At 46.7% G+C, this 22,360-nt stretch overlaps 1 protein-coding gene across 9 annotated transcripts in view; it reads right to left on the reverse strand.

Annotated features, from left to right (window-relative positions):
• Positions 1-20,355, reverse strand: part of azi2 (5-azacytidine induced 2) — a 110,067-nt gene extending 89,712 nt beyond the window's left edge. For all 9 annotated transcript variants that reach the window (XR_015087949.1, XM_086039002.1, XM_086039003.1 and 6 more), the window contains exons 1-2: positions 20,203-20,355; positions 3,907-4,160 (exon numbers count right to left, since the gene is read on the reverse strand). Coding sequence is in view for 8 of the 9 variants with exons in the window: in XM_086039002.1 (XP_085895128.1) it covers positions 3,907-4,125 (219 nt within the window). In the remaining variant the exon portion in view is untranslated. The remainder of the gene's footprint in view (positions 1-3,906; positions 4,161-20,202) is intronic.
• Between the last annotated feature and the right edge of the window lie 2,005 nt (positions 20,356-22,360).

A 22,360-nucleotide genomic window follows, 5' to 3' on the forward strand; every position in this document is an offset into this window, starting at 1 on the left:
GCCCCGTTTGTACGCTTGACCTACATCTACGAAAATTTGGTAGTATATGAAACAGGAAGAGACCTACAAAAAAGCCTCTTGGAGCCATATGCTATACCAAAGAGGAAGTCCACCATTTTGAATTTACTTTAAAGTTTGGACTCACCTTGACTACAAAACCTGCTGTAACTTGATTCACGTGATAATTTCGATTATTCAGTTCCAATGTGCGAGCATCCTGACGTGCCGGTACTCCAACGTATCCAGGGCTGCGAGGGCCCTTTATAGCTGCTTGCAGCTCTAGTTAGGGCCCGAGCAGCGACTGTGGCTGCCACCACAGCAACGGGCAAATAAAACTACGCTGATTTTGACGGAACTCTATGTTCCTTTTTAAAAGAAAGCTAGTCAGTTGAATTAACAGTTTATACGCACTTCATGGTGCATGGTCAGGATCACCTCTGCCTCAATCGGCGCCAGGAAAAACCCTGTATATCTACTTTAAAAAATGATCTTAATCCAGATGATTATATTTTTTGTGCAACCACTTGAAGAAATAAAATTGAGTAAATTCAACAAACTTTTTTCAGTGATACTGTGCCTAATGGACTTCTCATACACCGACTCCAATTTTTTTGCAATGACAGACGGCAGAACGAGTCTTCACCAAAACTCGCCTGCGAATGGAATGAAAGAGGAAATGAAATGGAGTGTGTGGCTCTGAAAGAGGGCTGAGACAGAGAGAAACTCAAGGTTCATTGAGTTAAATGTGGTTCTGAACAGGTTAGGTTCAGAGAGTCTGTTACTGCGGTAACAGACCGTGAGCTTATGTTACCTCTCTCTGAAATATATCAGCTAGAGTTACCCCTCTTTCTCTGGTTTGAGTTACCTCCCTTTTTGATATGGAAACTCAAGAGTTTCCCTCATGTCAGGGTTACCAGTAGGGATGGGAATTTCAACTAATTTGCACGCCGACTAGTCTCAAATTTCATTTGCAACTAGTCGACTAGTCTAGGAAAAATACTTGAATTTTAATACATATTGAATTCAAAGTTTAAAATGCAAATGTTGTGTGTATTTAGGGTCTATTTTGGCCCAAACATTCAGGACAGTTTTTTAATTTAAATTATATCTTTGTAACAACAATTGACTGAATAAAGGTGAACAATTGAAAGATAAATACATTTCTGATAAATTTTCCATTCCAAAGCAATGCATGCCATTTATTATGAATAATGTAATGAGTAATGGTACCGACTCCCAGTCCAGCAGGGTCTCATTCGCTACCACCATGTTAGCTGCATTATCATGCACACAGGCGACGACTTTATTTTGTAGTGCCCACATACCCATCACACTCCGCAGGAGAGCAGCCAAGTTTTCAGCTGTGTGTCTTTCCTCTAAGGCTAGGTTCACACCGCAGGCAAATGCCACCCAGATCTGATTTTTTTATGACAGTCTGAACGGCTCAATTCAGATTTTTTCAAATGCGACCTGGGTCGCTTTCATATGTGGTCCTAGATCGGATACGTATCCGATCTTTTCCAATGCGTTCGCGGTCTGAACGGCCACGTCGCATACACTGTATACGACATTGACGAGCCCAAGATGCGCTCCGTGCAGGCGGACGGTTGGTGCTGGCAGCAGGGGGATCGAATCTGCAAAGTTGTTTTGAGGAACACTATTGATCTTATATTTTACTTTAATTTAATCCCACTTGAAACGTGAAGCATAAAGTGGACATTTATAGCAATCGAAGTAATTCAGCCACGGCTCAGATAGATTGATTTTTTCACACACGGTTATGACGTGACGTCATCGTTAGTGACGTCTCCATGAAATGAGATAATAAAGCCTTGCCTCATAATTTGCCCCAAATACTGTATTTATTTCTACCTGCTATCTAATCGCTTGAATGCCCCGACACGCTGGACCACATTTACTTCCGCAAACACAACGTCGGGTGTGACGTCGTCTCTTCTTCTGCGCAGGCGGGCCACTTTGACGACGCATGTGTTCATACAGCAGACAAGACAGATGTCGCATTTTTAATGTAATATGAACGCTTACACAAACAAAATAGGATTTTTTTTAGAGGGGAGGGAGCAATTCTCTCTCTTTGTGCTCAGCATGTTTACAGAGGCCGAGGCCGAGGCAGAGGCAGAGGCGTGTGGAACAAGATGCGTGATACTTAATGCCGTGTTTAACCGACTATTAAAATACAAAACGTTTAATAAATCGTCGACGGTTAAACAACTAGTCGCGCACATCCCTAGTTACCAGACTCTGAGTTTTCACTAAACCTGCTATGTGAAACGGACCCCAGCTCTGTAGTGAGTGTTTACCAACAACTTAAAGCATTGCTGATTATATTGATGTATAGAATATCTAATAAAATCTCAAGTATCATTACAATGAAATTCAATTTGTCACGGTATTCAGAAGCAACAGCGGTTGTGCAACTATTTTGCTACGATCGTGTGTAAGACAGCTCTATAGGGAGCATTTACCAACAACTTTAAAACACAGGTAATCGTACGAAAGTATCTAATAAAATAACAAGTGTCATTAGTATGAAAACCAATTTGTCACTAGCATCAGTGTTGCTATTTGGGTCCAGCAACCAGCTCTATAGTGAGCGTTTACTAAGAACTCAGAAGACCAATGTATATTCAGTACTGTACTGTAACATCAAATCAAATCACAAATGCCATTACCATGAAAGTCAATAAATATTACTGAAATGCATGTTTCCCTTTTCTTTTCGCTTGCCAATGTTGTTGTTGCCTGTTGCAGAGGGAGCAGAGAGTGAAGAATTCTGTTGTCGAGAGAGGTTGGGGTCTGTGTTTGTCTTGTAGGGTCCTACTCCCCTTGTCTGTGATCCTACCCCTAAAGCACAGCATTAGGACACTTCTTGGTTATTGTCAAAGTGTAAATCTAGGGCTAAGGGACAAGACGAGACGTAAGGGATGGTATGGGCATTGGGCCCTAGTATCGGTCTGTCATGGTGAAGAAAGAGCTGAGCCAAAAGGCAAACCTCTCAATTTACCGGTCAATCGACGTTCCTACCCTCACCTATGGTCACGAGCTGTGGGTCGTGACCGAAAGAACAAGATCACGGATACGATCGGCCCAAATGAGTTTCCTCCGCAGGGTGTCCAGGCTCTCTCTTAGAGATAGGGTGAGAAGCTTGGTCATCCGGGAGGAACAGAGTCGAGCCGCTGCTCCTCCACATTGAAAGGAGCCAGACGAGGTAGCTTGATCGTCTGATTAGGATGTCGACTGGACACTTGCCTGGTGAGGTGTTTCGGGGAATGCCCAACTAGGAGACTGGGAGGAGACCCCTGCGAAGACCCAGGACAAGATGGATGGACTATGTCTCCCGGCTGGCCTGAGAACACATCGGCACCCGCCCGCTCCCCTCTGGAAAAGACGGGGAAGTCTGGGCTTTTCTGCTAAAGCTGTTGACCCCGCAATACGACCCCGGAAAAGCAGAAGTGAATTGATGTTAGGATGGATGGATGGCAGAGGCTAGGCTTGAGAAGCTTGAGGGAAGATGCTTGTTTATTTGCATGTTGAATGGGGCACTTTTGATCGGGGATGGGCTCTTCTACGTAACATTTAGAGTGGGCTTTTGTTGGTTTTGTTGGGTGTGGCATGCTTTTATTTTATCTTCATTTTTGAATCGGAGGGGCCACGTGGTTAATTAGCACATGATTAAGTTCAACTTAAAATACATCTTTTGAAATGCTTCTTAACTAAGTTGCTTTGGATGTATGTCTTTTTAAGAATAAAACAGTTTGTTTATGCTTGTTATTTTCAAAATTTTAGTTTAACTTCCCATGGATTTTACCTGAAACTTTCCATAGATTTACCAGAAATTATCCAACCCTTTGCAAGCCTGACTTCAACATTGCATTGCATCCATACCTTATCCTCCAGCTGCTTAACTCGTTTCCTAAGGAAAGTATTATCTCGCTCAGTCTCTCTCAGTCGCTTTTTGATGTCTTCATAGGCTGTGACGAGGGCAAAATGAGAAGCTACAGATTCATCGCCAGCACACACCGATACAGGTCTCTCTCCCGCAGCAGTGTAGGCTGTCTCATGTTTGAGGATGCAGATGTCATCATCCACAGCCTGGTGTTCCATGGCTGCACAGGTGTACTATGAAGCAGATTGAAGGCCTGTGGGATTATAATGCAGAGATTCCATTTAAAATCAAATTTTAACATTCAGGGGAAGACACCTTGTGATATTTCATTGTACCTGTGCTTCATGCACAGAAAACATTTAACAATTATTGACAGTTCCCCATGTCGGACAGTCCACAAAGCCTAAAGAGACTTCTGTCGTCATCTCCAAAGAGGACACTGGTTTGTCTCTAAAGTGGGTGATGACCATCCCCCACTGATCACCATCATCCACTTTGAAGACTCACATTTCAGAGAGGCATATGAGACCCATAAAGTGCAGCCACAAGAACTTCGCGTCTTCTTCGCGCTGCTGTACATAACAATTTAAAATAGATAATGCAATTCCTGGAGAAATTGCGTGTGAGGGCAAAGGAAGCTGAATGGAAACCTCAGAATGCGTTGGAATGAAGTTGAATGAAGTTGAATGACCTTGAAAATAATCCGAAGGGAAACAAGAAAAGAGGAAGTAAGGAAAAACAATGAAAGAAGGAAGTCAGTGAAAAAAAATAAGGAAAACAAAGAATGACGGAATCAAAGGAAGGGAGGAAGAAAGGAACCAAGATAGCAAGGAAAACAAGCAAGAAAGAAAAACTAAGTAAGAATACAAAATAGTAGGAAGGAAAGTTATGAGGAAGAAAGGACACTAGGAAGCAAGGAAGGAAGGAAGGAAGGAAGGAATCTCGGGAAGGACGGAACCTGCGGATGAGAAATCGGGGTGTCCCAATATTTTTTAACAAAATGGCCACTTCATTAGGGACACCTGGGGATGAAAAATTGGGGTGTTCCAATACTTTTGAACAACGTAGCCGCTTCATTAGGCACATCTGGGGATGAAAATTCTGGGTACCTCAATATTTTTTTTATAAATGGCCGCCGCATTAGGGACACCTGGAGATGAAAATTCTGTGTGTCGCAATATTTTGAACAACATGGCCGCTTCATTAGGCACACCTGGGGATGAAAATTGTGGGTGTCCCAAGACTTTTGAACAACATGGCCGCTTCATTAGGGACACCTGGGAATTAAAATTCTGGATGTCCCAATACTTTTAACAACATGGCCGCTTCATTAGGCACACCTGGGGATGAGAATTCTGGGTGCCTCAATTCTTTTGAAAAACATAGCCGCTTCATAAGGGGCACCTGGGGATGAAAATTCAAGTGTCCCAATATTTTTTAACAAAATGGCCGCTTCATTAGGGGCACCTGGGGATGAAAATTCTGGGTGTCCCAATACTTTTGAACAACATGGCCGCTTCATTAGGGACATCTGGCGATGAAAATTCTGTGTCCCAATACTTTTGAACAACATGGCCGCTTCACTGCGCACACCTAGGGATGAAAATTCTGGGTGCCCCAGTACTTTTGAAAAACATGGCCGCTTCATTAGGGGCAACTGGGGATGAAAATTCTGGCTGTCCCAATACTTTTGAACAACATGGCCCCTTCATTAGGGACACCTGGGGATGACAATTTTGGGTGTCCCAATACTGTTGAACAACATGCCCAAGATGGCCGCCGCACGATTCAATGGAAGTGAATGGTAAATACTTGATTTTTTTGTGGGTTTTTTAAGTGTGAATGAGTTGAATAGGTGGAATGTAGGAATTTTGGGGGTGTTGAAAAACTGTATGTGAGTTGAATGACTTGAATGACTTGAATTTCTGGAAATTGGAATGGTGTAAATATAAAGAGTTTAATGTGCCAATGGAAATGAATGGTGAATAGTTGATTTTTTTGTGGGTTTTATTTTTTAAGGGTGAATGAGTTGAATGTGGGGCGGCATGGTGGTCGACTGGTTAGCACGTCCGCCTCACAGTTCAGAGGTCGTGGGTTCGATCCCAGCCCCGGCCTCCCTGTGTGGAGTTTGCATGTTCTCCCCGTGCCTGCGTGGGTTTTCTCCGGGTACTCCGGTTTCCTCCCACATTCCAAAAACATGCATGGTAAGTTGATTGGACTCTCTAAAATTGCCCCTAGGTGTGATTGTGAGTGCGGATGTTTGTCTTTGTGTGCCCTGCGATTGGCTGGCAACCAATTCAGGGTGTCCCCCGCCTACTGCCCAAAGACAGCTGGGATAGGCTCCAGCACGCCCCGCGACCCTTGTGAGGATAAGCGGTATAGATAATGGATGGATGGATGGATGGAGTTGAATGTGTTGGAAATAGGAATTTTGGGTGTGTTGAAAACCTTGACTAATATGAGTTGAATGAGATGAATGTTGTGAATATCAAATTGGAATGATGTAAATGTGAATTGTTGAATAACGCAATGGAAATGAATGGTGGAATTTTGTGGGTTTTTCACGGCTGAATAAGTTGAATTTTGGGGAAAGAGGAATTGTGGCTGTGTTAAATAGCTTTACCAATGTGAGTTGAATTAGTTGAATCTTGTGAATTTTAAATTGGGATGGTGGAAATGGGAAATGTTGAATATGCCATTGGAAATGAATGAATTAATGAATTTTTTTAGGGGGTGAAAAACAGGGTATATTGGGGGAACTATAATTTTTTTGAATTAATAATAAGGACCCCATGTTGCCGTGAATTTTTGGAATACATTGAAGTTGGAACGGCGAGAATCAGTTGAAAAATGTGGAAGTAGAAGAACACCAGAAAAGTGTGAGGAATAAAATAGAAAAAGAATAAGTAGAGAATGCAATTTCTGGAGAAATTGCGTGTGAAGGCAAAGGAAGGCGAAAAAAGTGAAATAAAGTTGAATGATACTGAATAAAGTTGAATGATACTGAATGAAATTGAATTCAGCGGAATGATGCTGAAGTTGAATAATGGGGAATTAAGTTGAATGATACTAAATAAATTTGAATGATACTGAATAAAGTTGAATCAAGTGGGATGAAGCTGAATGTGCTCTATGAAAAATTGTGGGATGTTTTGGAATGAGGGGGAATCGATCCAATGCTGCCTGCACACAACTCAGCGTGTGTACCACAAGACCATCAAGGACCTAACTGGAAGGCTGTAAAACGGAAGTGTTGAATGTGGAAGTGGGACTGAGTGACGAATGTGATGTTTTTTTTAAAGTTTAAAAATTTGAATTTTAGGGAAGTATGAATTACAGGTGTGTTGAAAAGCTGAACCAATATGAGTTGTATGAAGTGATATGTAGTTGAATGAAGTTGAATGAAGATGAATGATATGAAATGAAGCAAAATTAAGTGAATTGAGGTTATATAATGCTGTATGAAGTGGAATGTAGTTGAATTAGGTTTAATAATATCGAATGATGTACAATGGCCTGGATGAGGATAGAAAACACAGAAGGGGAGTAAGAAATGAAGAAGGATACAAGTAACTTCCAGGTAACTTCCAGGTAGTCTGGGTCACTTCTGTGTCACTTCCAGTTCATTTCTGGCTAATTTGAGTATATTTAGGTTCATTTCCGGGTCATTTGAAACAGTTCCGGGTCATTTCCGGGTCATTTTGGTCACTTCCAGTCCATTTCCGAGTCATTTGGGTCACCTCCGGCCCATTTCCGGGTCAATTATGTCACTTCTAGTCCATTTTATGAGTCACTTGGGTCAAATCTGGTCAATTTCCGGGTCATTTGGGACACTTCCGGTCCATTTCCGGTCATTCAGGTCACCTCTGGGTCATTTGGGTCACTTTCGGTCCATTTCCAGGTCATTTGGGTCACTTTCAGCTGATTTCCGTATAATTTGGGTCACTTCCGGTTCATTTCCAGGTTATTTGGGTCACTTCCAGTTCATTTCCGGATCATTTGAGTCACTTCCGGTCCATTTCCAGGTCATTTGGGTCACTCCCGGTTCTTTTCCAGGTCATTTGGGTCACTTCTGGTCCATTTCCGGGTTATTTGGGTCACTTCCAGTCCATTTCTTGGTCATTTGGGTCACTTCGAGCAACTAAGGTCACTTCCGGTTAATTTCCGGGTAATTTGGGTTTACTTCCTTTTGAATATGGGTCACTTCATGTTGATTTTTGGTCCCCCCCCCGAGATTGCCGCCACACTGGGGAGACCTAGGGGTAGGTATCCCCAGTCTCGCTAATGTCCCTGTCCAAGATGACTGCCGCACCGGAGTGACCTTGGGGTGAATATCACCAGTCTAACTATGTCCATCCCAAGATGGCCGCCGCACTGGGGAGACCTCGATATAAGAATCCCTAGTCTAGCTAATGTCCCTGCCCAAGATGGTCACCGCACTGGGTAGACCTCAGGGTGAGTATCCCCAGTCTAGCTAATATCCCTGTCCAAGATGGCCACCGCGCTGGGAAAACCAATGGGTGAATATCCCCAATGTATCTAATTTTCCAGCCCAAGATGGTCGCCGCTCTGGGGAGACTTCAGGGTGAGAATCCCCAGTCTAGCTAATGTCCCTGACCAAAATGGCCACCGCACTGGGGAGACTTCAGGGTGAGAATACCCAGTCTAGCTAATGTCCCTGCCCAACATGGTCACCGAACTGGGGAGACCTCCGGGTGAGTATCCCCAGTCTAGCTAATGTCCCGGAACAAGATGGCCAACGCACTGGGGAGACCTCGGGGTGAGTAGCCCCAGTCTAGCTAATGTCGCTGCCCAAGATGGCCGCCGCAGAGGGGGGACCTCGGGGTGAGTATCTACAGTCTAGGTAATGTCCCTGCCCAAGATGGCCTCCGCACTGGGGAGACCTCGTGATGAATATCCCCAGTCTAGCTAATGTCCATACCCAAGATGGCAGCCTTACTGGGGCTGGCAGGGGGGCGAGAATCATGGGTGTAGCTAATATCCCTGCCCGAGATGGCCGTTGTACTGGGGAGACATCGGGGTGAGTAACCCCAGTCTTCCTAATGTCCCTGTCCAAGATGGCCTCCGCACCGGGAAAAACTCGGGGTTTTATCCCCAGTCTCGATAATGTCCCTGTCCAAGATGGCCGCCGCACCGGGGGGGAGACCTCTGGGGGAGTATCCTCAGTCTAGCTAATGTCCCTGTCCTAGATGGCCGCCGCACCTGAGGGACCTAGGGACGAGTATCTCTAGTCTAACTAACGTCCCTGCCCAAGATGCCCGCCGCGATGGGGAGACCTCAGGGTGAGTATACCCAGTCTAAATAATATCCCTGTCCAAGATGGCCGCCGCACTGGGGAAAACTCGGGGCGAGTATCCCCAGTCTATCTAATTTCCCTGAACAAGATGGTCGCCCCACTGGGGAGACCTCAGGGTGAATATCCCCAATCTAGCTAATGTCCCTGCCCAAGATGGTCGCCTGTCCAAGATGGCCGCCGCACGGGGGAGACTTCAGGGTGAGAATCCCCAGTCTAGCTAATGTCCCTGCCCAACATGGCCACCGCACTTTTTGGACCTCCGGGTGAGTATCCCCAGTCTAGCTAATGTCCCTGAACAAGATGGCCACCGCACTGAGGACACCTCCGGGTGAGTATCCCCAGTCTAGCTAATGTCCCTGAACAAGATGGCCAACGCACTGGGGAGACCTCGGGGTGAGTAGCCCCAGTCTCGCTAATGTCGCTGCCCAAGATGGCCGCCGCAACTGGGGGGCCCTCGGGGTGAATATGCCCAGTCTAGCTAATGTACCTGCCCAAGATGGCCGCGGCACCGGGGAGACCTCGGGGTGAGTAGCCCCAGTCTAGCTAATGTCTCTGCCCAAGATGGCTGCCGCACTGCGGAGACCTCGGGGTGAGTATCCCAAGTCTAGCTAATGTCCCTGCCCAAGATGGCCACCGCACCGGGGAGACCTTGGGGTGAGTAGCCCCAGTCTAGCTAATGTCTCTGCCCAAGATGGCTGCCGCAATGCGGAGACCTCGGGGTGAGTATCCCAAGTCTAGCTAATGTCGCTGCCCAAGATGGCCGCCGCACTGGGGAGCCCTCGGGGTGAATATGCCCAGTCTAGCTAATGTCCCTGCCCAAGATGGCCGCGGCACCGGGGAGACCTCGGGGTGAGTAGCCCCAGTCTAGCTAATGTCTCTGCCCAAGATGGCTGCCGCACTGCGGAGACCTCAGGGTGAATATCCCCAGTCTAGCTAATGTCCCTGCCCAATATGGCCGCCGCACCGGGGAGACCTCGGGGTGAGTATCCCCAGTCAAGCTAGTGTCCCTGCCCAAGATGGCCACCGCACTGCGGAGACCTCGGGGTGAGTATCCCAAGTCTAGCTAATGTCCCTGCCCAAGATGGCCACCGCACCGGGGAGACCTTGGAGTGAGTATACCCAGTCTAAATAATATACATGTCCTAGATGGCCACCGCACTGGGGAGACCTCGAGTATCCCCAGTCCAGCTAATGTCCCTGTCCAAGATGGCCGCCGCACCTGAGGGACCTAGGAGCGAGTATCTCTAGTCTAATTAACGTCCCTGCCCAAGATGCCCGCCGCACTGGGGGGACCTCAGGGTGAGTATCCCCGGTCGAGCTAATATCCCGGTCCAAGATGGCCAGCGCACTGGGGAGAACTCGGGGCGAGTATCCCCAGTCTCTTGATTGAAGATAATTCTATGTTTTGCTTTGAATGTTTTAAAGCACTTTGAGTTGCATTTTTATGTATGAAAAGTGCTATATAAATAAAATGTGATTGATTGATTGATTGATCTAATTTCCTTGAACAAGATGGTCGCCACACTGGGAAAACCACGGGGTGAATATCCCAAGTCTAGCTAATGTCCCTCTCAAGATGGCCGCCGAGCTGGGGAGACCTCGATGTAAGTATCCCTAGTCTAGCTAATGTCCCTGCCCAAGATAGTCGCCGCACTGGAGAGACCTCAGGGTGAGTATCCCCGGTCTAGCTAATATCCCAGTCCAAGATGGCCGCCGCGCTGAGGAGAACTTGGGGCGAGTATCCCCAGTCTATCTAATTTCCCTGAACAAGATGGTCGCCACACTGGGAAAACCACGGGGTGAATATCCCCAATCTAGCTAATGTCCCTGCCCAAGATGGCCGCGGCACGGGGGAGACCTCGGGGTGAGTATCTCCAGTCTAGCTAATGTCCCTGCCCAAGATGGCCGCCGCACTGGGGAGACCTCCGGGTGAGTATCCCCAGTCTATCTAATTTCCCTGAACAAGATGGCCACCACACTGGGGAGGCCTCGGGGTGAGTAGCCCCAGTCTAGCTAATGTTGCTGCCCAAGATGGCGGCCGCACTGGGGGGACCTCGGGGTGAATATCCCCAGTCTAGCTAATGTCCCTGCCCAAGATGGCCGCGGCACGGGGGAGACCTCGGGGTGAGTATCTCCAGTCTAGCTAATGTCCCTGCCCAAGATGGTCGCCACACTGGGAAAACCACGGGGTGAATATCCCCAATCTAGCTAATGTCCCTGCCCAAGATGGCCGCCTGTCCAAGATGGCCGCCGCACTGGGGAGACTTCAGGGTGAGAATCCCCAGTCTAGCTAATATCACTGCCCAACATGGCCACCGCACTGGGGAGACCAACGGGTGAGTATCCCCAGTCTAGCTAATGTCCCTGAACAAGATGGCCACCACACTGGGGAGACCTCGGGGTGAGTAACCCCAGTCTAGCTAATGTCGCTGCCCAAGATGGCCGCCGCACTGGGGAGACCTCGGGGTGAGTATACCCAGTCTAGATAATATACATGTCCAAGATGGCCACCGCACTGGGGAGACCTCGAGTATCCCCAGTCCAGCTAATGTCCCTGTCCAAGATGGCCGCCGCACCTGAGGGACCTAGGGGCGAGTATCTCTAGTCTAATTAACGTCCCTGCCCAAGATGCCCGCCGCACTGGGGGGACCTCAGGGTGAGTATCACCAGTCTAGCTAATGTCCCTGTCCAAGTTGCCCGCCGCAACCGGGCGACCACGGGATGAATATCCCCAGTCTAGCTAATGTCCCTCTCAAGATGGCCACCGAGCTGGAGAGACATCGATGTAAGTATCCCTAGTCTAGCTAATGTCCCTGCCCAAGATGGTCGCCGCACTGGGGAGACCTCAGGGTGAGTATCCCCAGTCTAGCTAATATCCCTGTCCAAGATGGCCGCCACGCTGGGGAGAACTCGGGGCGAGTATCCCCAGTCTAGCTAATGTCGCTGCCCAAGATGGCCGCCGCACTAGGGAGACCTCGGGGTGAATATCCCCAGTCTAGCTAATGTCCCTGAACAAGATGGCCACCACACTGGGGAGACATCGATGTAAGTATCCCTAGTCTAGCTAATGTCCCTGCCCAAGATGGCCGCCACGCTGGGGAGAACTCGGGGCGAGTATCCCCAGTCTAGCTAATGTCGCTGCCCAAGATGGCCGCCGCACTGGGAAAACCACGGGGCGAATATCCCCAATCTAGCTGATGTCCCTGCCCAAGATGGCCGCCTGTCCAAGATGGCCGCCGCACTGAAGAGACTTCAGGATGAGAATCCCCAGTCTAGCTAATATCCCTGCCCAACATGGCCACCGCACTGGGGAGACCTACGGGTGAGTATCCCCAGTCTAGCTAATGTCCCTGAACAAGATGGCCACCACACTGGGGAGACCTTGGGGTGAGTAACCCCAGTCTAGCTAATGTCGCTGCCCAAGATGGCCGCCGCACTGGGGAGACCTCAGGGTGAATATCCCCAGTCTAGCTAATGTCCCTGCCCAAGATGGCCGCGGCACGGGGGAGACCTCGGGGTGAGTATCTCCAGGCTAGCTAATGTCCCTGCCCAAGATGGCCGCCGCACTAGGGAGACCTCGGGATGGGTATCCATAGTCTAAATAATATGCACGTACAAGATGGCCACCGCACTGGGGAGACCTCGTGGTGAGTATCCCCAGTCTAGCTAATGTCCATGCCCAAGATGGCAGCCTTACTGGGGCTGGCAGAGGGGCGAGAATCATGGGTGTAGCTAGTATCCCTGCACAAGATGGCCGTTGTACTAGGGAGACATCGGGTTGAGTAACCCCAGTCTTGCAAAGGTCCCTGTCCAAGATGGCCGCCGCACCAGGAAGACCTCGGGGTGAGTATCCCCAGTCCAGCTAAGGTCCCCGTCCAAGATGGCCGCCGCACCGGGGAGACCTCAGGGGGAGTATCCTCAGTCTAGCTAACGTCCCTGCCCAAGATGGCTGCCGCACTGGGGAGACCTCGGGGTGAGTATCCCCAGTCAAGCTAATGTCCCTGCCCAAGATGGCCGCCGCACTGCGGATACCCCGGGGTGAGGATCCCAAGTCTAGCTAATGTCCCTGCCAGAGATGGCCACCGCACCGGGGAGACCTTGGGGTGAGTATCTCCAGTTGAGCTAATGTCCCTGCCCAAGATGGCCTGCCGCACTGGGGAGACCTCGGGGTGAGTATCCCCAGTCCAGCAAATGTCCCTGTCAAAGATGGCCGCCGCACTTGGGAGACCTCGGGGTAAATATACCCAGTCTAAATAATATACATGTCCAAGATGGTCACCGCAATGGGGAGACATCGGAGTATCCCCAGTCTTGCTAATGTCCCTGTCCAAGATGGCTGCCGCACCTGAGGGACCTAGGGACGAGTATCTCTAGTCTAATTAACGTCCCTGCCCAGGATGCCCGGCGCACTGGGGGGACCTCAGGGTGAGTATCCCCAGTCTAGCTAATGTCCCTGACCAAGATGGCCACCGCACCGGGGAGACCTTGGGGTGAGTATCTCCAGTCGAGCTAATGTCCCTGCCCAAGATGGCCTGCCGCACTGGGGAGAACTCGGGGTGAGTTTCCCCAGTCTAGCTAATGTCCCTGACCAAGATGGCCACCGCACTGGGGAGACCTCGGGGTGAGTATCCCCAGTCAAGCTAACGTCCCTGCACAAGATGGCCGCCGCACTGGGGAGACCTTGGGGTGAGTATCCCCAGTCTAGCTAATGTCCCCTCCCAAGATGGCCGCTGCACCGGGGAGACCTCGGGGCGAGTACCCCCAGTCTAAATAATATGCATGTCCAAGATGGCCGCCGCACTGGGGAGACCTCGTGGTGAGTATGCCCAGCCTAGCTAATGTCCATGCCCAAGATGGCCGCTTTACTGGGGCGAGAATCATGGGTGTAGCTAATATTCCTGCCCAAGATGGCCGTTGTACTGGGGAGACATCAGGGTGAATAACACCAGTCTTGCTAATGTCCCTGTCCAAAATGGCCGCCGCACCGGGGAGAATTCGGGTTTGTATCCCCAGTCTAGCTAATGGCCCTGTCCAAGATGGCCCACGCACCGAGGAGACCTCGGAGTGAGTATCCCCAGTCTAGCTAATGTTCCTGTCTAAGATGGCCGCTGCACCGGGGAGATCTCAGGGTGAGTATCCCCAGTCTAGCTAAGGTCCCTTTCCAAGATGGCTGCCGCACCGGGGAGACCTCGGGGCTAGCATCTCCAGTCGAGCTAATGTCCCTGGCCAAGATGGCCGCCACACTGGGGAGACCTCGGGGCGAATATCCCCAGTCTAGCTAATGTCCCTGGCCAAGATGGCTGCCGCACTGGCAAGAACTCAGGGTGAGTATTCCCAGTCTAGCTAACATCCCTGCCCAAGATAGCTGCCGCACTGGGGAGACATCGGGGTGAGTATTCCAAGTCTAAATAATGTCCCTGCCCAAGATGGCCGCCGCACTGGGGAGACCTCGGGGTGAATATCCCCAGTCTAGCTAATGTCCCTGCCCAAGATGGCCACCACACTGTGGCGACCATGGGGAGAGTATCCCCAGTCTAGCTAATGTCCCTGCCCAAGATGGCTGCCATACTTGGAAGACCTCGGGGATGAGTATCCCCAGTCAAGCTAATGTCCCTGTCCAAGATGGCCACCTCATCATGGAGACCTCAGGGAAAGTATCCCAAGTCTAGCTAATGTCCCTGTCCAAGATGGCCCCCGCAATGATGAGACTTCGGGGTGATCATCCAGAGTCTAGCTAATGTCCCTCTCCAAGATTGCTGCCGCACCGGGGAACCTTGGGGTGAGTTTCCCACGTCTAGCTAATGTCCATGCCCAACATTGCCGCCACACCGGGGAGACCTCGGGGTGAGTATCCCCAGTCTAGCTTATGTCCCTGTCCAAGATGGCCGCCGCACCTGGGAGACCTAGGGGTGAGTATCGCCAGTCTAGCTAATGTCCCTGTCCAAGATGGCCGCTGCACCGGGGAGACCTCATATGAGTATCCCCAGTATAGCTAATTTCCCTGTCCAAGATGGCCGCCGCACAGGGGAGACCTCGGGGTGAGTATCCCCAGTCTGGCTAATGTCCCTGTCCAAGATGGCCGCCGCACCGGGGAGACCTTGGGGTGAGTATCCCCAGTCTAGCTTATGTCCCTGTCCAAGATGGCCGCCGCACCGGGGAGACCTTGGGGTGAGTATCCCCAGTCTAGCTAATCTCCCTGTCCAAGATGGCTACCGCACCGGGGAGACCTCGGGGTGAGTATCCCCAGTCTAGCTAACGTCCCTGTCCAAGATGGCCGCCGCACTGTGGAGACCAAGGGGCAATAACACTGGTCCACTGAAATGAATGATGAAATTGTGGGTTTTTAAGTTGGAATGAGTTGAATGTGTGGAAATTGGAATGGTGTAAGTGTAAAAAGTTGAATGTGCCAATGGAAATTAATGGTTAATAGTGGAATTTTTGTTGTTTTTTTTAAGGGTGAATGAGTTGAATGTGTGGGAAATAGGAATTTGGGGTGTGTTTTAAAGCTTGACCAATATGAGTTGAATGAGATGAATGTTGTGAATTTCAAATTTGAATGTTGTAAATGTGAATTGTTGAATATGGCAATAAGAATGAATGGTGGAATTTTGTGGGTTTTGGTACGGGTGAATAAGTTCAATGTGTGGGAAGTAGGAATTTTGGGTGTGTGAAAAGCTTTATCACTGTGAGTTGAATGAGTTGAATCTTGTGAATTTGAAATTGGAAAGGTATAAATGTGAAATGTTGAATGTGCCATTGGAAATTAAAGGGGTTTTTTTTTGGTGAAAAACGGGAAATTTTGGGGAAACCGTAAATTTTTTGAAATTGTGAAAAATTTGAAAATATGTGAAACAAGAAAAAATACTACCCCAGAAGGCATGAATATTCTGAATGTTTTGAAACTTGAATGAAGTGAACCTGGAGAAAAATGTGGAAGGAGACGCACACCAAAAAAGTGGGAGGAATAAGGCGTAATAATAATAATAAGAAAGAATAGGAATAACATATGTGTGAAGGCCTTCGCTTCACACAATAAACTATTGGAATAACATGTGTGAAGGCCTTCGTCTTCACACAATAATAATAACTTATAGGAATAACATATGTTTGAAGGCCTTCGCCTTCACACAAATATGTAACATCATGTGTAGTGCTGGGCGATATGACTGAAAAGTACATCACGATATAAGTGTTACATATTGGTCGATATCGATATATATTGAATTTTTTTCAACTATTGAAAATAATGACCCGAAGAAAAATACATTTGGGTTATTTTTACATAATACTTAACCTTTAATAAGAGGTCAATGTAACAATGAAACAGTGATATAAACTGGTCGATAAAAAGATTAAATAAACTCAATTTTAAAGATAATGTGCTTAGAAGGGCTAAGAAATGTTTGAAAAACTGTCACAATCTCAGTATTTCATATCAGTCAATATTGATAATTATTGATTTTGTTTTACCTTTTCTTTAAATAACAGTTAACTGTTTTTTGTACATCGCTATGTAGTGCAATGTGCAGTTTGTCATCCATCAGTGCATTGTAAATGCTTATTTGCATTAGGTCTAGGTCTACCCCAAAGCAGTTGTTGACACATATATTAGCCTTCATTCAATGTTCATCCAATGTAAGTGAACGAATACTCTCTTGCAGTGCATGCATTATTGTTGACCAACCGTCTTAGTTATACTTTATATTTTTAGCGGACTCATTATTGCCATAGTCCATTCATATTTACTTGCTTGATTTTACCTTGAGTGCGATGCCGGTGTCGGATAAGGCCAACTACTGCTAGCATGTCAAAGACAAGAACTCCTCTACTTGTACATCATGGATCCATCCACAGGTTTTTAATAGGGTTATCATGCATAATATAATTTAATTGTAAGAGTTGTACTGAGTCGAGTAGTCATTTATTTGAGCAAAGTTACGGCGCCTGCTCGCTGGATGCGAGCATAGCGCACGGCCGCCGGGCCCGCGAGCGTAGCGCATGGCCGCCGGCCCGCGAGCATGCTCCATTGAGTTAACAGCTTCTTCCTCGTTGGTTTAAAAGCTGCTTCTTCTTTGGTTTAAACGCTTCTTCTTCATGTTTGGAGGCAGAAGCGTGCTGCCTACATCACGCACCATGCTGCGATCGGATTTGTTTTTCTTTTTTTCTATCGAACGTTTTATCAAAGGCATTTTCTATTGGTATCGATTATGTGTCAATCGCGATACATATCGATATCAAATTATTGGCCCAGCCCTAATCATGTGTATGTGTTTTGAGAATAACTTGACAAGATTTGTGCAAATGTGTATTATGTTTGTGTTTCATGCCTCATTACAGTCTTCAACTATCAGGGGTGTCAAATTCCAGTCTTCGGGGGCCGCATGCATGTTTTAGAGGTTTCCTCCTGCTATACACCTGATTCAAATGATCGGGATCGGGATCAGGCCCCTGCAGAACTTGCTGATGAGCTGATTATTTGAAACACTTATGTTGCCACAGGGAGAGATGGAAAACAGGCAGGACAGCAGCCCCCAAGGACTGAAGTTTGCCACCTGTGATAGGCTAGGTTCACACCGCAGGCAAATGCGACCCAGATGTGATTTTTTTTGCCCATATGTGAACTGTATTTGATTTTTTTTGACAGTCTGAACGGCTCAATTCTGACTTTTTTTCAAATTCGACCGTGGTCACTTTCGTATGTGGTCCTAAATCAGATACGTATACGCTTTTTTGCAATGCGACTACGGTCTGAACGGCCAGGTCGCATATCGAAAAGAGTCGAAAAGAGGTCAGCCGTGATTGGTAGTTGTGAGCCGGCGTGATGTCATTTTCAGTCGACAGAAGACAAAATGGCCGCCCCCAGAGATGGCTAAATACGAGTGCATTTTGCTGCTTAACTCATATTCCACAAACGCAAAATTAAACAGAATGCTGTGTTTCAACTAGTGGGCCTGCTGGGAACATATTCTTGAAAAAAATATGTTTGGGTTGACTTACACTTTAAGGCCTAGGTACACTAATTTGACGTCAGTAAGCATTGAGGCGTCTGATTGCGCCATCTGATTGGTGTAGCGAACACCGTTGTAACATCGGACGTCGTCAGGAAGTTTCTGGTGGGCTGACGTTTCAGCATGTTGAATCGGCATCGTGACATTTGGTCACTCTGATTGGCTGTTAGATTAGCGAACCCACGCACAGAGCACGAACGGGAAGTGACAAATGCGGATTAAAAGTAAGCGCGACTTTGCTGCCTTAATCTTCGTACAAGAGTGAGGGTTGACAATGTAGTAAGTATTTCACGATGTGTCAAGAATGTGAGGGTTTACTTCGCGTGAGTTCATCGTGAATGAAAAGTATAGATGAATGCATTGTTTCAGTTTTTATAATCCGCTCCCGGCCAAAAGATTTTTCAAACAATAAAGAATAGTGAGTACCGCCGCCGATGGTATGGAGGGTTATTACATCTCACGCATGCGTAGAAGGTACTTTAATGGTTAGCGAATTAGGAAATGAATTAGGAAAGGCACACACCTGTCTATAGAAGACCTTACAGCTCACAGTGCAGGTCAGAGCAAATGACACATGCCACGGGCAGTTTGCATGCACACGGTGAGGTCCTGTGTCAATTTTGCAACTTTGTTTTCCAGGTCGATGCTGTCAGATGGCGGCACAGAGGGAACGGAATTAATGAGCTGAGCCTCAACCTCCCTGAGTCGGGTCTCAGTGGCCTGAAAACGTGTCTCAGCATTGTTACGTTGAGGTTCAAATTGTTGTTTCTAGATCAGTTAGTTTGTTGCTCACTTGTGCTTGTATACAGGGTCGCCTTTACCTACTCATTGGCCCCGGGTTAACCATCAAATATAGGCTCCCTACACTAACTGTGGAACTCAACTGTTTTGTTAACATTGACAAAAAGATCAGCACGCATATTTATGCATTTCATAAATTTTAACAAATAGAATGAGAATAGCCAACAAATCAAAAGGTTCACACACTATACTTTTTATTAACCAATAGTGCTTTTTTCCAATCACTTCGATGAATAAAAAATATATTTTAATAGTATTGCACCGATATAACAAATTACACTTGACCAAATCAGCACACGTAGGCCTAATGCTCTCTTGCGCCTACAATACTTTCTCAGATGAAAATAGTATGTTGCTATCTTTTCGGATTTTCCCCTCAGGGGTCGCCACAGCTGTAAAAAGTAAAAAAACGCGCAAAACACGATGGAACCCCTGTCGTTGGCGTCACGCATCCTCCAATGCCCTATGCCGGGTACAAACAAGGCCATATAAAACTTGTCACTAATTGGAGTAAATTCTACACCATGACAATAGCAGACAAGGAGCAAAAGAAGGGGCGAGCATTCTACTGGCTACCAAAAGAAGAAAAATTAAGTCGTATAAAGTATATATGTGTGTGTGTGTGTGTGTGTGTGTGTGTGTGTGTGTGTGTGTGTATATATATATATATATATATATATATATATATATATATATATATATATATCACCGTTCTCGCGCGGTTCACGGCAAATCAGCAAAATAACCATTTACGTATACATAATTGGTACATAATTGGAATCGTCTAATATAACTTTGTTTTCATGTTTATCAATTAACCTTTTTAATTTTGCACACATTCTTACAAAGTCGATTAAACAGGGGCGATGAATAGCTTGCATCTTCGGTACGAAAAAAACAATAAATGAATCCATGATTTTAAAAGCTAATGTAAAAAAATGCTGCTCACGCTAGAGGTTAAGCAAAATGTATTGACTTTACATTCGGAAGGAATGTGTCCGTTTTAAAACTAGAAGTATTGTGCAATGACAGGGAATCGACAAATCATGTAATGGCAACGGGGCGTTAGTTTGAAATCGTAGCAGCCGTGCTAGCCAGATGCTTACGTCTTGGCTATCTGCAGCATTTGGCAAAGACAACCATTTGTTTTCAGCACACGACTTACTAACCGTGTCAAAACGCTGTCCTCGGTCAGAGGTCTGCTGTCCACGATGGTAATGTCATGTATTATTGATAAAAGACACGCATTTATCAAGAGAACAATGAGGTCACAGTGGAATCTTAACAGAGCAGGCAGGCGAGGGAAACAAAAACTTCCGGGAGTGACGTGACTGAAGGAATTTTTTTCAAAGCAAAAGCAGTAGTTTTCTAAAAATACACTGGACAACAAATATGTGCAAAATGTTTAGTCTGAGATGCAAGTAAACTGTTGTAGATTATTTTTTTGCGCTTTTCCGACTCTGCTCTCGTTTTTTTCTGCAGTGCATCAGGTTTTCGTAACAACTGTAATATAATAACAATAATATAATATGTAATGTATAGTATATGTATAGTAATATAGTTTGTAATATTATGAAAAGAGGGTTAGGTTCTGCAACAAGTGTTTTTTTAGCCGATTTAGCTATCAATTAGAATGCATGGTAATCCCAATACCTACACTTGCACCCGACAGTCTTCACTGAAGTGTACAGACGTAGTCGAAATGCACGCAGTGTTCGAGGGCGCAGGTTACAAGAGTGCAAAAATTGCAGAATTGGGACTGTGCGTGTGACGTCTTCGACGTATGCCCCTGAGTCAGCGGGTATGGCAGCACGGTGGCTAATTTCTGAGAGTTTTGACGGAGCTAATGTTCAAGTTGATATTTTACCTACTCCTCTTACAGACCATAAAGCTATACTACTTAAATTGAATCTGACCTTCTCTTATAACACTAACTTACGGTCAACCTACTGGAAACTCAACTGTTCGCTTTTATCAAATGGAGATGTCAAAAATGAGATAACTACATTGATATCTTATCATTGGACCAAAGCGAAATTAGAAAAACAATACAGCCTTAATTGGGAATTACTTAAATATGAGATTGCCAAGTATTTAAGGAAATTTGGTTGCCTTCAAGCCAACTTGAGATGAGCTGAAGAAGTTAATATTGTGGCTGGAATATCCCAGTTGCTCCAAAAAAAAAGTGAGTAACAGAGGAGGATAAAGTGAAGTTAAATTATTTACAGTTGAAGTTAGATGAATTATGTTTTATGTTTAAAGCAAAGGGTGCTTTAAACCCTCAGATCCAGAGCGAAATGGCTTGAAGAAGGTGAACAAAACTCTCACTATTTTTTTTTGTTTAGAAGATTATCGCTGCAAAAATAATACCATAGATAGGCTTAACATTAATGGGACTGTCACAGAGAACCACACTGTGGTATAAGAATAAGAAGAATAAGAATGCCTTTATTGATCCCACAGTGGGGAAATTTTCATTGTTACAGTAGCAAAGATATAGGTCACACAGGGGCGGCGGCATAATGTGGCCATTAATGTATAACATTGACGGCAAACATTTAGAATCAAACCTATGTAGATATACGCAGTAACATGTGTATATACACATGTGTATACACACCAACCTACATCTACATAAAAAATATGAGGAACACTCATTTCGGCCTGTACATAGTACAGAGGAAAAAATACTCTAAGTGACAGTGCTGCAGTGCTGTAGTGAAATGTAAGGAACAGCATTGGATAAAAATAAAACTAGACTAACAGTAGTGGGGAATGTTGAGTATTGCACGGTATTACAGTAGTGGGGAATATTGGGTATTGCACGATACGAGCTCAGGTGCAGGACTGCACAATTGCACTAATGACCGCCAGTTTGTAGAGACTACACAATGTTCTTGTTAAAGAGTCTGACAGCAGCAGGCAAGAAGGAACGGCGGAATCTCTCCTTTGCACAGCGAGGGTGTAACAGTCTGTCACTGAAGGTGCTGTGGAGTGCTGTTAGGGTGCCCTGGAGGGGGTGGTCCGGGTTGCCCAGCATTGATGACAGCTTGGCCAACATCCTCCTGTCCCCCACCGAGTCCACAGAGTCCAGGGAGCAGCCCAGGACAGAGCCCTCTTGACCAGTTTGTCCAGCCGCTTCTTGTCCCGGGCCGAGACGCCGCCTGCCCAGGTGACCACTCCCTGGAAGATGACCGATGCAACCACCGAGTCATAAAAGTTCCTGAGGAGTGTCCCCTGAACCCCAAAAGACCTCAGTCTCCTGAGGAGGAAGAGTCTGCTCTGACTCTTCCTATAGAGGGCGTCTGTGTTGTCGCACCAGTCCAG

This window comes from Filicampus tigris, chromosome 8 (genome assembly GCF_054856515.1).
Source record: "Filicampus tigris isolate MCC_2025a chromosome 8, RoL_Ftig_1.0, whole genome shotgun sequence".
Classification (NCBI taxonomy): Eukaryota; Metazoa; Chordata; class Actinopteri; order Syngnathiformes; family Syngnathidae; genus Filicampus; species Filicampus tigris.